A 16,326-nucleotide genomic window follows, 5' to 3' on the forward strand; every position below is an offset into this window, starting at 1 on the left:
ATGATGATAAGATGGATTTACAAGCAGACAATGCTATATTTAAAACAGATAACCAACAAGGACCTACTGTATAGCACAGGGACCTCTGCTCAATATCCTGTAATAATCTAAATGGGAAAAAAATTTGAAAAAGAATAGATACATGTATATGTATAACTGAATCACTTTACTGTACACCTGAAACTAACACAACATTGTTAATCAAATATACTCCAGTAAAAAATATTTTTTTTAATTATAAAAAAAGATGAATGCTGGCGCTATCAATGTCACGCTGTCAGAGCACCAGCTTTGCACTATACCAGTATTTATCCCTGAAAATCAACACCAAAGTTAAGGTCAAACATTTAGCTGGTATTTCATCACAAGTGTAGCCATTATACCAGGATTAGTTCACAGGATCAGTCTTCACTAATAGTGATATTTTTCACTGGATAAAACATATGTTTTTCCATGTTGTGTCTATAATTTTATTGGGTAGTATCATCTACATATTTAAATAACTCTCTCAAAATGATTCCTCCAAAAAAGGATGATAAACTCCAAGAATGAAGGAGAGATTGCTTTGCATAGACGAAAATTAAAATAAATTTAAGGAAGTAAAAGTAAGAGATAGATTGTGGAAAACTAAGATGCACCCTGAAATTACTTGCTGGTGATAAGAAAGGAAAGAATAAACAGCCTTTCCTTCTTGAAATATCAAAAAAATTAGTTTGAAAAATTATCTCTGCCAAAATTCCGTCACAATTTTTAGCCCCAGCCTGTGATATATTACCGGCCTCTCTGTCATTTGCTGAAGAAGACCAGAAATAATTAAACTAATAAGGCATAACATAATGCACATCTTTCAACTTATTTATTTTACCTAATGAAGTTATACAGATGGATAAAGTGCCCCAAATTTTCAAAGGATCTTGTCCAAAGTCACCCATCTTGAGGGATGCGGAGTTAATATTCAAACCCAGGACTATGGAAATCCAAATATTACGTTCATTCCACCAGACCTTTTTAAATGATTGGTTATTGTGTTAGATTCTTCATCTGCAGTGCCACTGAAGATTCATAATGTTAGGATTCTTACAGATCTCTATCTGGATGCTTTTGAAGAATGAATACAAATCTCACCACATGACTGATTCTGACAAGCCTACAATATTCTGCTGTGCTAAAATTTATCTAAAAAAATAAAATGCACCATCAGCCATAGCTTAAGAAATGTTCACATATTCATATATGACACAGTGAAATCCAACATTGTGTACCAGTTCAGGCACAGATAACATAAAGGGAAGATAAATGGTATATTTTGTAATATGGGTTTTGTTTATAGAAGGTGTATTGGTAATCTTGGAGAAGGATGCAAAAAATATCTATTTATTCAAAAATTAATATTGGTTACATGGCACAATCTTATCTGGTAGAAAAGGTTTGGTTCAGTTTTCACAAGTTATTTAATCTTTCTTCAACTCGTGATATTAATATGTGCTAATTCATAAGTTTTTTAGTTTGTTGTATTAAATGAGTGTTCTACAGAATGTTAGATTAGTTTTGGTAAATTATCATTACTCTTATCACCAACTGTAATTTGTGGAGATGATCTAGCTCATCTTCTGTTATTGATATTAAGTACTCATATATCATAAAATACAGATAAAATCAACAATTTGGTTAAATTTGGTTCATTTTCCTAAACAAACTATAAATTCTCAAAAACTACAGCAAAATCAATGCCTAATACTTCATAATACTTATAATGTACCCATATTCTAAGACACATTTCACAGGTAAGCTCATTTAGGTTTCACAGGCAACTCTAATATAAAGACCATTATTATCCCTTATTGTATATGGAACTCTGAAGAACGGAGGGGGAATGTAACTCTTCCAAAAATTCCAAGTTAAAAGTGGTAAGATGGGTTTTGAATCCAAGTGTTCTAGTTTCAAGTCCATGCTCTTAAACTCTATTATATATTAACCTATTCAACTTCTGTACAATGTACAAATCAGCCTCTACTTCCTATTTTACTTGGTACATAATTTACAAGTCCCAAGGACATATGAAGAAGAAAGTGTTTTTTTCCCCCTCAGGATTATAGTTTTATTTTAAGTTAGTGTGAGGATGGGGCAAGACTTCTCTCAAAATTATGTTTATAGTACAGATTTAATTTTATAATGTATAAATATGTTATTAATTCAAGCTTATTTTTACCCTTGAAAAATTCCCTTTTGGTAGTTTTAAATATTTATCCTCCTGCAATATAGATTTGAACATCTGTCCCAATGAGTACTATGGCTCAAAATATGATCAGTATTGTAACATCTTATTATTAAAAGTGTTTCTCAAAGGTGTGCTTTTGGTATTTTAGCTAAGACAAATATTTTGTTGTGTGAGATTTTCCTGTGCACTGTAGGATTTGTAGAAATACTGAATTTTAAATGTCACTAGTCATCACTGTGGAAATTACAAAGTAAAATGTCCAAACAAGAATAGAGGAAAAACTATAATAACAACAAAGACAAGTTATTCATACTGTTGAAAATGAGTGATGGGTTTATGGGTTTCATTATATAATTCTCTCTTCTACTGCATATTTGTAAAACTTTTTATAGTTAAATGTTTAAAAATGTCACCTTATATTTGTAAATCTGTCTGGGTACATAGTAACTTTTCTGTTTGAGAACTACTATACTCAAGCAAGCATTGATCTTTTCACAAAGTAATACATTTATTAGAGTAATATATATATATATGTTTTCATTTATAATTCATTAAATTATGTGAAAAATTAATGACTTATTTCCTTTCTGACTCATCTAATCTTTGAAAGAGCAATGACGAAATTTGTTTAAACTTGATTTGGCATGAGCATTATTATCTGAATCTTTGCCAAATTAGAAACTAGCTATCATTGAATACTTAGAAAGTAAATTCAATTATGAACTTTGAAATATTAAATAACCAAAATCTTACACAATTAATTGCTGTGTTCTTAGTAGTCAAGCCATTTAAACTCCAATTATCACTGACCCATGTTGCTTATATTGAATAACTAGCTTATTAATAATTTTGGGCTCAGATAAATAATCGATAACTAATTCTATTTTTGTCCCTCATGGCTTCAAGAATGTTTTGTTAGATCTTCTTTCTTTATCCTTGGTGATATCTCAATCAGATCCCATAACTTTTTGAGTCAATTTGAGTTAGAACTGCCTTATTAGTAGTATTTTAAAGCATGGCTTAAACTAAGAAAATAAAAAAAATTAAGGTCAAATTATGAAAATCAATAATAAAGGAGTAGTGAAATACCATAAGTGAAATACATATTATAAAATAATATTATAAATTTATGTCAAAAATTTAGTTGACATAGATGAACTGGACAAATTCCTAGGAAGACATAAATTGTCATACTGACCCCAAAATTAAAGAGAAAATCTTAATAGACCTAAAACAAGTGGAAACAATTAAGCTGTAATTAAAAATTTCCCCATCAAGAAAAAGTCATGCCTTCATGGCTTCACTGAGAAAGTCTATCAACTACTTATAGACCACATAATATCAATTCTTTGCAAACCCTTTCAGAAAATAGAGGAGAAAACACCAGCTTATTCGTTGTTTCTTAACGCCAAAAGTCAATTTAAAACATCAGTAAAAAACCAAAGCATGGGGCTTCCCTGGTGGCGCAGTGGTTGAGAATCTGCCTGCTAATGCAGGGGACACGGGTTCGAGCCCTGGTCTGGGAAGATCCCACATGCCATGGAGCAACTAGGCCCGTGAGCCACAGCTACTGAGCCTGCGCATCTGGAGCCTGTGCTCCGCAACAAGAGAGGCCTCAATAGTGAGAGGCCTGAGCACCACGATGAAGAGTGGCCCCTGCTTGCCACAACTAGAGAAAGCCCTCGCACAGAAACGAAGACCCAACACAGCAAAAATTAATTAATTAATTAATAATTAAAAAAAAAAAAGCATGGACTAATATCACTCATGAACACAGGTACAAAAATTCCTTAACAAAATATTAGCAAGTTGATGCCAGAAGCTTATTAGAAAACTAATGTATAATGACTAAATAGCATTTATCCTATGGATGAAAGGTTAGTTTAACATCTAATAATAGCCAATGTGATATATCATATTAACAGAAGAAAGAACAAAAAAATCACATAGCCATCTCAATAGACTCAGCATTAGCATTTGAAAAAATTTATCCATTCATGATTTTATAAAAAATTCTCAACAAATAATGAATAGAAGGCAATATCTTCAACCTGACATAGTCCATCTATAAGAAAACCGTAGCCAGTATCATACTCAGTGGTAAAAGGCTAAATACTTTCTCTTTAATATTGAGCACATGGCAAGAATGTCTGCTCTGACCACATATTGACCATTGCACTAAAGGATTTATCCAGTGCAAACAAATAAAAATAAAAATTTAAAAAGTATTCAGATTGAAAAGAAAAAGTATTTTTTATCAAAAAATGACAAGACCCTGTATGGAGGAAACCCTAAAGAATCCACAAAACACTTATAGATTAAATCAAGTATATTAAGGCTGTGGGATAAGACAGCAATATAAAAAAAGGCCATTTTATACCTAATATACTAGCAAAGAAGAAACTGACATAGAACTGAGAAAAATTCAATTCACAATAGAATCAAAGATAATAAAATATTTAGGAATAAATTTAGCAAAATAAAGGTAGGACTTACAAACTGAAATTCACAAATCATAGCTGAGAGAAATAAAATGGATTGCTGATGGAAAGGATCACTGGCAGAAATACAGAGTTGTATAGTCATTTTGGAAAATACATTGGAATTTTCTTTAAACCTTAAACATGAACTTATAAGCCAACAACTCCACTCCTAGGTCTCTCCCCAAGAGAATGAAATGAATGTCTACAAAAAGCCTGTATATGTGAATATGTGCATGGAAATATTATGCATATAGTCCCAAACTGGGAACAATTCTAATGTCTATCTTTTGGTGAATAGATAAACCGTGGCATATCCATACAATAAAATTCTTCAACAATAAAAAGGAACAAAACAGTGATACGTGCTACAACAACATGACTGAACCTCAATTATATTATGCTTCATTGATAAGAAAAGAAGACTGGCATCACTCCTTACTTGGAGTTTAATTAGCTGCAGAAAGTAAAATGTTTCAGTGCCTTTGGGTTTCTGAAGTACAAGAGCTTTCTGAAGATTCCAGCCCCCAGCTGTCAAGTCTTCCAGACTTCCTGGGGCAGATATTAAGATGAATTCTTTTAGAATTCCTGACCCAGAGCTTCCCTGGTGGCACAGTAGTTAAGAATCTTCCTGCCAACGCAGGGGACATGGGTTCGAGACTTGGTCCGGGAAGATCCCACATGCTGCGGAGAAACTAAGCCCGTGCGCCACAACTACTGAGCCTGCACTCTCGAGCCTGCGAGTCACGACTACTGAGCCCGTGTGCCACAACTACTGAAGCCCGCATGCCCTAGAGCCCGTGCTCCGCAACAAGAGAAACCACTACAATGAGAAGCCTGTGCACCGCCATGAAGGGTAGCCCCCGCTCACCACAACTAGAGAAAGCCCGCGTGCAGCAACAAAGACCCAACGCAGCCAGAAATAAATAAAAATAAAATAAATAAATTTATTTTTTTTAAAAAAAAGAATTCCTGACCCAGAGAAACTCCATTGTAATTTGTTATGCAGCAATAGATAAAAAATCCCTAGTGATAAGAAATATTAAAATATATATTAAAAGGAAAGAAGGGTTCTACCTATGGGGCTGCAGCTGCAATGGGCTCCTCAGGGCACATCGGCTGTTGTGTCAGGAACAGCATTCATTTCCAGGGGCCACGCAGGAACTTTGCCCCAGGGGTCTGCTGCTGGGGGTGGAACTCCCACTTGGTTCCTGGTCCGCACTTCCAGCAAGGCTTCTACTTCCAAGGAGACTGAGGCAGCTATCAGCTCCCACAGTCCCCAGGCCTCCTGGAATGGCGTCACCACCCTTTGGAACCACATGTCACCCTGTCCTGACTCGCAGGGCCTCTGAGCCCACCTACCTGCCCTCTGTGGCTATGGGTTGGGAATGGGTTGGGGTCTTCTGGGACACGGAGACTGGCCTGGGGGGACTGACTAACAAGTCCCAGGAGGTTGCTGGCAGTTTCTGGAGCTCCCTTTCCCCATCATCGGCAGATGGAGATCACAGCTACTCCCAGGAGTCTCAGCCTAAGTCAGCCCCTGCCTGGGAGCTCCTGGCCCCACTTCAAAGCCTGAACCTTGGACAGCCAGTCGTTGCCGGTGGCATCTGCATGGACAAGGTGTGGTCAAGCCAGAGGCCGCGTGGGTCTTTGATATCCTGCTCCCCTGCACACAGGCCCACTGCCTGGGGTGCTGGTGCCTTAGCAGAAGGGCTGACAGGTCTTCCCTCTGGACTTCATTAAGCCTGTTCCAGCGTCCAGTCCATTCCAGCCACATCATGCCCAACATACTCCGGGTGAGCACAGAGGCTGAGAAGAAGCAACTTACCAGGAACTCCAAGGCCCAAATCAGCAGGATGGGATGCCTATAAAGCTACTCACAATTTATTCATTAACTATGTACATATCTATGTGTTCCAGAGAGTATAATAAACCATAGGCATCAATGAGGTATAAGATAAAGTCCCTGATACTAAGAAGTTCACATCTGAGAGGATCCCTATACAAATAGATGAAATACAATATAGTCCATGAGGTCAATAAAATAACATTTTCAATGTAAAAATGTTTCTTATTTTTAAATTCCAATTTTGATATGTGATGTTAAAATTTTCTGTACATACCTAAAATATAATTTTTATCCAAATTTCAACCATTAGGTGAAAAGCTCATCAAGTGGTTTTAATTTCTGGAGAAAAATCAGATACTAATTAAGGAAAAAAAAAGCCTGACATTGTTTTGTATGTGATTTTGATAGAGCAATTTTACTGGTTTAAACTACTCCTAAATAGTTTGATTATGGTAGTATACCCATAAGCAGTTGAAAGTTTAAAATAAAATATAAACTATAACAACAAACTTGGATTCTATTATATTGACACATCATATAATAGTGAGAAAAATGGTATCATTTCTAAATTAAGTCCATGACTATAGTGGTGTTAATGATTATTATTTCCATGTATACAACACATTGAAGGCTTTATAAAATGGTTGAATATTTATAAGTGCTTCTTTCTTCAAAGTATGTGTTACTTTTCTGCATTATAAGTACTAGTAAATTGTTGCCAATACTAGTATAAATCAAAGATACCTTTCTTTGAGAATACAAAATATTGATAGTTTCATATAGTTACTCAGGGAAAAAAAAGGGAAATATTAAATAGTACATAAACTACCTAGACTCATACATGCAAAGTAACATATTCATGAAGTGTAAGAGAAAGGCAATTATTTGAGAAAAAATAGGAAAAAATAATGTCTTCAATCCATAATTGAAACAAATGGTTTTATTTAGTCCCCAGAAGTCAACTACACTCTCTGAGTATGTACATGTCTTCATAGTAACATTAAGCTGTTTTATTTCCACAAATCCATGCTAATATTTAGAGAATTTAGCACACTGGTTCCAACATCAGTATCCATTAGATGACCTAGGTATCTTGTTTAAAATGGAGATTTCTTGGCAATAATCCCAGAAATTCTGATTCAGTATGTCTTGAATGGGGTCCAGGAATACTGTCCCAGGTGATACTGATTCAGGTAACAATTAAGAAGTTGAAGAACAGTAGTAAAAAAGAAAGGACCAACCTGCATGCCTATTCTCAAATGTGCATATGACTTACAGTGTCCTTTTGAAAAAAGACTGGCCAAATTAGAAAGAAATGTCTGCGGCTCAAACACTGCAGAGAATCCAGACTCACTCTTGTCTCTTGATCCTGATGAGGTTAACCTCGGTCACCCAGATGGATACAATGTAACCCAGCCAGTGCTGGTTTACAGGAATGCAGGTCCCTTGCATAACTACCTTCCAGACTCACCAGATGGGGAAAGTTGGAGAAGTGATATATGTCTTTTTGGACATAGGTTGAGCTAGGGACATATAGTAGAAACAGCAGAAATGAGGATGGGCTCAAAAACCCGCTTAAAAAATTTTGTAATTTCTCCATGTGGTATTTAAGGCTCTGTTTGATAAGGCCTCAGGCTTCCTTTCTTTTCTTTCTTTCTTAAAAATGGAGATATAATTGACATACAACATTATATTAATTTAGGTGTACAACACAATGATCTGATATTTGTATTGATCTTGAAATGGTTGCCTGAAGCAGGGGTGCGAGGTGTGCAAAAAGTAAATGTGATCAAAGTGTACAGACTTCCAGTTATAAAATAAATAAGTCCTAGGGATGTACTGTACAGTATGGTGACTGTACCTAACAATACTATATTCTATATGAGAATAGAGAGGAGATCTCAGGCTCTCTTTCTGAATGCATTTTCTTTAGCCTTCCCTACTCATTCTGGGCACAAATTGCACCGCCTTACTTGTAATTTCTCATCTGGACATGAGCTTTAATACCTCTCTGCCTTTGCTTAAGATGTTTCCTCAACCTAGAATACCCTCCTTTCCTCCTTTTCAGTATCTTCTTCATCTTTTAAAGACTCAGCTCAAATGATAATTCCTGTGTGACATACTGTGCTTATGTCTTCAAAAATAATTATTTTAATTATTTTTTCTCTTACAGCACTTTGCATTTTGGTTGCATACTTATGAATTCAACCAGATTGTTGTCTTTTTCACAAAATTTTCAGGCCTAGTAGTTAATATGGTCTCTAAACTTTCTTCACTTTTTGAAAGACTTGTCTAGTTGTCAAGAAACACATCAGGTAGGCAACTTTCTCAAATGGCTCCCAAGAATCCCCACTTCCAGATACCCACATGAGTTACCTCCATGTAATTCTTTGCCCTTAAGTGTGGTCTGGATCTAGTGACTTGCTTCTACTAAACAGAATGGGGGATCAGCGATACCGCTGATGTCAGAAATGACATCTTATCACTTTTGCAGGGGAGCAGAACTCTACTTCAACAAGATTAATCCAGGGAGTCATCTGACTCCTGCAACTCCTTCTTCTTCCCGTCTTTTTTCTCTGCTGATGCCAAGGCTGAAGCAGCAGCAAGAGCTGCAGATCTGCCCCCCGGAGATGGGCACGCTGGCCAGATGGCTGAAACCCTGAGCAGTGACTGATATCTTCAGGGTTTTTTCCTTTCAGCTCACAGGTGACCTTGCTGAACCAGGCTGTCATCCACCTCCTTGATGCCCACACTGACCGGGATCTTCTTTATGTCCTTGGCAAAGGCATTGCCGCTAAGGGCAGCCAGCAGAGAGGAGGCCATATAGTGTCGGTAGGCAAAAATCTTTCCATATACAGGGAAATTATCAAAAAGGATCCTTCACAATAAAATCATTAGGAACTCTTGTAGCTTGAGTCTTATCTAGTAATTACCACTTATTGGATAGAGATAGCAATCTACCTACCTACAACCCTGGCGCACACATAATATTGCACACATATCTCCCTATTCTCATACTTTGAGTCTGTATTTTATTTCTAAAATGCAAATACACTATAGATTTCTAATAGGTAAGCAGTCCAACGAGCTTAAATGTAGGTGGATAGATAGATAGATAGATGCCAAGGCTAACAATAATTTCAGCTTAATTATATGTACAATGCAAATGTACATAAAAATTTTTACTATAGTTTACTTTAATTATCTATGTATGTAAAAATCACCTTGACTAATTTTACTCTTAACTTATTTAAAAATGAAGCCTAAGGAGGTGAATATGTGTCCCTGTGAAATTGTGTTTTGGAGTGTGAGTCCTGGGCTCCTGTCTTAGCTTGGTCATCATTTGCTGTGTGACAAATGGAAATAAATCTTAGCCTCTATTTCTTCACTCTTACAATGTAGACAGTAATAAATTGAGTGAATGTATATAAAGCTACTATAATAGTTTGGTTTACTAATTTATAATATTATCACTTACAATTATTATAGAAACATTAGGTACTTTCTTCTCATTTGGTCTGAGAACACCATTTCATGGCTAACTATTTGGCACACAGGCAGAAGAAACCCTTTAAAAAATTCTACCAAAAAACCTATTTATTTTTGTTTAAATCCTTCATTACTTAATGACCACAGTTTGGTCAATATAAACCTTTTGCAACTTTCCCTTGGAGGCTATATGAGAGTGCATTTAAGTCTGAAGTCCCTGGAATTCAGCATAATTTGCATAGTTATAACTAACTAAAATAATTTTGGGGGTCAGTTTCTATTCCTAAACTGTCCTTAAGAACAGACTTCAGTCTTAGTTTTGACCCACAACCATTAACACTTTTCATGTAAATAATGTTCTATACAATTTATAAAAAATTAGATGAAGTTATGTTGAGCCTAAATTATAGACAATAATCTCAGTTTGATTTTCTGTATATATGAAGATGATACTACATACATTATGTTGAAGTAAAAAGAAGCTAAAGCAAAGTAGCTCTAATGCTACATAACCTTAAAAGTTACTCAACAATTTAATCCTAACTCATAATGGTATACTTACACATAACATTTTCCCCAAATATAGCGTGCAGTAAGTCTACCACTGATTTTTGAACTCTTTCACAATAGAAACAATCTATTGTCATCTGGATAATTAAAATGACCAAGAAAAGAAGAATTGTCTTTGGTATCATCCATTTATTTTATAATTATATAAAAGTTCTAAGGCTTTAATGTAGTTATCGTTGTCTAATGATATGTGTTATAATAACACCAAAACAAAAAAGAAATTAGAAACATTTGCCTATTGGAAGTTTATGATAATTTGAATGAAGTGATTTTGGGGGGCTTGCATTTTTTTAATTCTCAAGACTAGTATAAAAACAGCAAAACAATAATGCATAAAAGAATTATTAGTAGTCTAATAAAACTATTTGGACCTTGGACTATAGCAACACTGATTAATGACTGCTTTTTAATTAATTGGAAGTTGTTCAATCATTGTACCATTTCATTTCACCTGAGAGTTTTTATAGAAGGGTCAGGGCCAAAACATTTGCTAGTTCAATCTGCAGTAAGTTACACTTAAACAATTATGTTCCACTTGGCAGGGCAAGTGTGGGCTATTTATTTCTCAGTCATTCACCATAATGAGAGTTTCCTGCTGAGGCTGGTTAATTTGATCATTGAAAGCAGCCTTATGTATTAAAATATAAATAAAGTTTACTTTCAAACTCTGTGAACTGAAACAAAATAAGACCCACAATAATCTATTCTTATTGCAGAATCTTTAATTACCATGTGATATATACTTAGCCTCTTTCTTTTTCATGGAGGTGTATAGTGTTCATCCTACCAGACTTCCTTGAGGGTTCTAAATTCCACACAGTAGTCTTTGAATAGACAGTGGAATAGACGAGGGGTAGATATCTTAGAAATATTAGCTTGGCAGCCCTTTTACATTGTGTGTATGTATGGATTATGAGTCTAAGTCTCAGTTCTGCATATGTCCAAGTGAGAGCCAACATAAATTATGAGAATCCACACAACGGGGTTTCCTAATTTGGATTTAGGTAAAAACTACATCCAGCAGGTCAGAGAGGAGCCAGCATGTGCCCTCATTATATTAATAATTAACAAAATACAGTTTTCTAAGTTTGAAAAATCTAAGCTTTTAAGGATCAATGACACTTGCTTGCACTGTATGAATGCATACTCCTCTGCCATTTTCCAAATGTTTGGAGCTCAGGCTCTGACTGCAGGTAGCAGACCTGCTATGATGGGTGCCCTCACACCATGATGATGGTTTTGGTAGCTATAGTAGCTGCTGGGGAGAAAAAGACCTTTTAGAGTTACAGTACAGAGTGAATAACTAGCTGCAGACTTTCATCTTGAGTTAAGATACTGGACCTAATACTCCTCCTTCTAAAAATATGCACGTTTTGCATGTGCATTAATAGAAAGGGTAGGTCGCACAAGATAGTTTTCTAATGAAAAATATTCTATTATGGGCAATACATTTTTGATAAATAGAAATTTTTTGAATAGTCTACCTCTGGTCAGTTATCACTTACTATATCCAAGTTAATTGAGAGTGACTATAATATAGTCGATAGAGGTCTTATAACCCATAACTTAGACATCTCATTTTTACTCTATTTGTCAAAGATCTTAGAATACTAAAGTTTATTTTCTAACTATATTATAGTTAAGCTTTCCTCAGTGTTATGGATGAAGGAAATAATTCAGAGTTGAAATAACCGAAAGCATGAAAAGAATGATGAATAACATATGTAACTGTGATATGGGAGAGAAGAAAGATGCCTAGCATGAAAGGAAACTTCAGGAAAACAAGTTAAAGAGAACTGGGGGACTGGCATTTGGTTCTGCTCTCCTGATAGAATGTCTTCTCAGGCAGCTGACTGGATGATCAGCTCTCAGAACCTAACAGAGCAAGGAGGGCAGATTTGAAAGGAGACAGCATGACAGAGAAAGCATATGGTAGAGGAGCAGGCTGTAATGTACCTGTTCAGCATGACCAGGGTATATGAATTTCCTCAGGGTCTAGTGGACAAAACAGAAAGCTGGAGTTGAGAACTCATGCTATTAATTCATCAAAGAAAGCCGTCTGCTACACAAGGGGACCTGGAATTAAGAAGCTGTAAGTTCTACCACTGGGTGCCCATATCAAGTTCATGGGCAAATGGGATGCTCAGAGACCCCAATACCAAATAACTCAAAAATCACATGAAGAGAGTATGTGGGCAGTCCATTTAGCCAGTCAATTTTAATCCTAGAAGCAGTGGCAACCAGGGGAGCACTCTCTGGGGGGCAGATAAGAGAGATTTATGTGATTTATGTTGCAGCAACATGGATGGACCTAGAGATTATCAAATTAAGTAAACGAAGTCAGAGAGAGAAAGACAAATATGAGATATCGCTTATATGTGGGATCTAAAAAAAATATACAAATGAACTTATTTCCAAGACAGAAATAGACTCACAGACATAGAAAACAAACTTATGGTTACCAAAGGGGAAAGAGGGTGAAGGGATAAATTAGGAGTTTAGGATTAAAATATACATGCTACTATATATAAAATAGATAACCAACAAGGACCTACTGTATAGCACAGGGAATTATACTCAACATCTTGTCATAACCTACAATGGAAGAGAATGTAGAAAAAGAATATATATGTATATATATATATTTATACATATATATGTATAATTGAATCATTTTGCTGTACATCTTAAATGATCACAACATTGCAAATCAACTATATTTCAAAAAAAAATTCTTTAAAAGAGAGACTTATGCATTTTACTTCTCTCTCTCTCCTTTCTACCCCAGCTGGAGAATCTTTACCTCCATTACCAAGGAATCAAAGTTCCAACTTATGGTGTCATTGAGTTCTTCAGTTATCTATTGTTGTACAACAATACATGACCACAAAAATATAGTTGCTTGAGATAATTACAATTTTAGTATTTCTCCCAATTTTGTCCATCAGAATCTGGGCAAGATTTGGCTGAGTATATATTCCATTTCACATGGTAATGATGGAGGTTACATTGTGGTATCCAGCTAGCAAGCAGCCTGGCTAGAGGTTGCAAGATGGTTTTACTTACATATCCAGCGCTCTGGCAGGTATGGTTAGAAGGCTGAGCTGAGCTGGGATTGTCAACCTGACCACAACATGTGACATGGCAGCCTCAGAGCAGTAGTCTTCTAACATAACAGAAAAGTAGTCCAACAAAAAAGACAGAAGCTGCATGTTCTTTTATGCTAAATTTACCTTTAATAATCAGAATAATGTAAAAGTAATGAAATCATCTAAAGGCATCATTAAGGCCCGGGAATAGGTGTCTGATTATGCACGTTTGGAAGCAGTTTTTGAAGATTAACAAAATTGTTTCTCATTTACACCCACTGAGTTGAGACAGACCAAAAACCCCTCAACAGAAATGTTCATGGTTAGCTTCTCCCTGCACTGAAAGGTGACATTAGCTGTCAGAGTACTTGTACCAGAGGCACGAAAGAAAATAGGAGGAAAACAAAATGAAAGATACTCAGAAGGGATTTCCTCAAATCTTTCAAGAGAACCTAAGCAGAAGGACTGGTATGATGCACTTCTGTTACAGACAACTATGTTGATAGCCAAGGTCTCCACTCCCACCCTCATCTGTTACCTTTGGAAGTTGTGATAATATCCTGAATTGTCCAGCCAAAGACATAAGACCTATAATCACTCTCAGTCTAAAGGATCACTTCTGGACCAAGCAGAAACCAACACAAGGAGTAATTCCTAACAATCCTATAGATTCTGAGTGAAGAATTGCACTTGAAGAATTGCACTTAAAACTCTTGTATATTTCACAATGATGTTCGTAACAAAATACATTTTAATGAAAGGAGAGAGAGAGAAGAGGGGTGAATTTAAAAATTCTCTCTTCAATTTCAGAAAATATTTCAGAAAAGATGATTTCATGTGATGGTTATTTCCTCCTGCCTGGTCTGTGAAGCTCTCAATAATATATACAGGGATGAAGATGTGGAAAGACGGAACTCCGGTGGATTTTTGAGGTTACAGGGTGGAAAAGGATGAGATCTCACCATGAAATGCACTGCTAGATATTCATCCAGTCCTGCAAACAGGGCTCACTGGCAGCTGTCACAATTTTTCTGAACTTATGCTATGAGGAAAAGGAGCCAGTTTCTGAGTTTCCCCAAGAGACCACTTGGCTGTCAGTCCGAAAATGAAAACGCCTCAGCAGGGATTCATTTAAGAGTGTGAAATCCAAAGAACTGCAGTATAACATTGATTCCGTCCATGCCATACTTACTAACTTTACTCGCAATTATGGAGAAATTATACTGCGCGGTGCTTTCTCTGTCTAGTAATTCACTAGTAGAGATGGTTCCTTCAGTTGCATCTATTGTAAAGTAGCTGTCCCCATCACTCTTCCAATCTATGAAGTACCTGTATATAAAAAAGAGTAGATGCAAATGTGCAATGATTACACATTAATCATGATGGCAGTCAGGCTAACTTGACACAGTTCCTTATTTTTCTTCCTGCAGCTATTACCTACCTTGCAATAAAGAAGAGTATAAATGACAGCTTCTTTATCACAAAGTCAGTATGCTCAAGGGGAAACTGGAAATAATGAAAGATTTAGTACTCCTGCTGTTCGTATTATTTTAGGGCCTTGACACCTTGAAAGCTCAGCAGAGACTAAAATTCTAAAGCTGACCATTGATTTCCTTAACCTGCTGAATATTAAAACTTTTTCAAGCAGTAAAATATTCCTTAATGGTGACTGTGGGAAGAGCTGGGGGTGGGAGAGGCATCTGGAAATAGCTACAAAGAACTGAGGTCAGAACACAGGTAGAGTCTTCGCTTCCATGGACAGAAAAAAAAAAAAACATGTTAGGGAAACTAAGGGGAAAATTTTTAACTGACAATGGGATAATTGTACAGAAATATTTCCCTCAAACACATATAAAAGGGTCATGGTTGTTTTATTACTCTAAATATCAGGACAACTTTCTTAAAAAAAAAAACCCAAAAAACAGTAACCTTGGCTAATAATGTCTCTTTATCTTCTGTATTAGCCAACCTTCTTGATAGTAACAGATGTTACCTTCTTTATGTGAAGCGGCTGGACTATGAAATGCAAGAAAGTGAATAAAAGACATATTGCATTTGTATAAACCTTTATGTAACAGTGGATATATAGAGTGATATATGTAAAATTATTTTCAAACATATTTTCAATCATCATATTAATGGACATTTTGAAATCTTTCCATGTGCCAGGTATTGTTCTATATATTTATATATGTTAACAAATTCCCAGAACGACCCTAAAAAATGAGTATTACTAATCTCCCCATTTTACATATGAGTAAAAAAACATATGCTGAAGTTCACAAAGTTAGAAAGTTTTAGAGCTGATATTTGAACGAGGTCATCAATGTTTTCCATATAATTATTATAAGATAGTCTTACCAATTTTAAATGGATCATTTTTAAGTGGAAAAGGGCTCTGCTAATCAAAAGACTGAATGCACAATATGTTTATCACCATTTTTCTGGCCGGGGAATCAAGGTGAAGTCCTTACAAACAGTGGCTGAAACAGATGACATCATAGTAGTCAGCACATCTAAATCCGCAGGCAGTCACAAAAAGTTAGTTAAGATATGTGTTTCAAAATTGCAAGTTATAATTTTGACAAACTGGTTACCTAAAACTGGGGCAGTTTGCATATCATTTTGGCG

The 16,326-nt window shown here is 35.8% G+C and overlaps 1 protein-coding gene across 2 annotated transcripts in view; it reads right to left on the reverse strand.

The window, feature by feature from the left end:
• Positions 1-16,326, reverse strand: part of CDH12 (cadherin 12) — a 270,731-nt gene that overhangs the window by 11,843 nt on the left and 242,562 nt on the right. For both annotated transcript variants that reach the window (XM_060146002.1, XM_060146001.1), the window contains one exon: positions 14,888-15,024. In XM_060146002.1, the coding sequence (XP_060001985.1) occupies positions 14,888-15,024 (137 nt within the window). The remainder of the gene's footprint in view (positions 1-14,887; positions 15,025-16,326) is intronic.

The sequence above is a fragment of the Lagenorhynchus albirostris genome, chromosome 3 (genome assembly GCF_949774975.1).
Source record: "Lagenorhynchus albirostris chromosome 3, mLagAlb1.1, whole genome shotgun sequence".
Lineage (NCBI taxonomy): Eukaryota > Metazoa > Chordata > Mammalia > Artiodactyla > Delphinidae > Lagenorhynchus > Lagenorhynchus albirostris.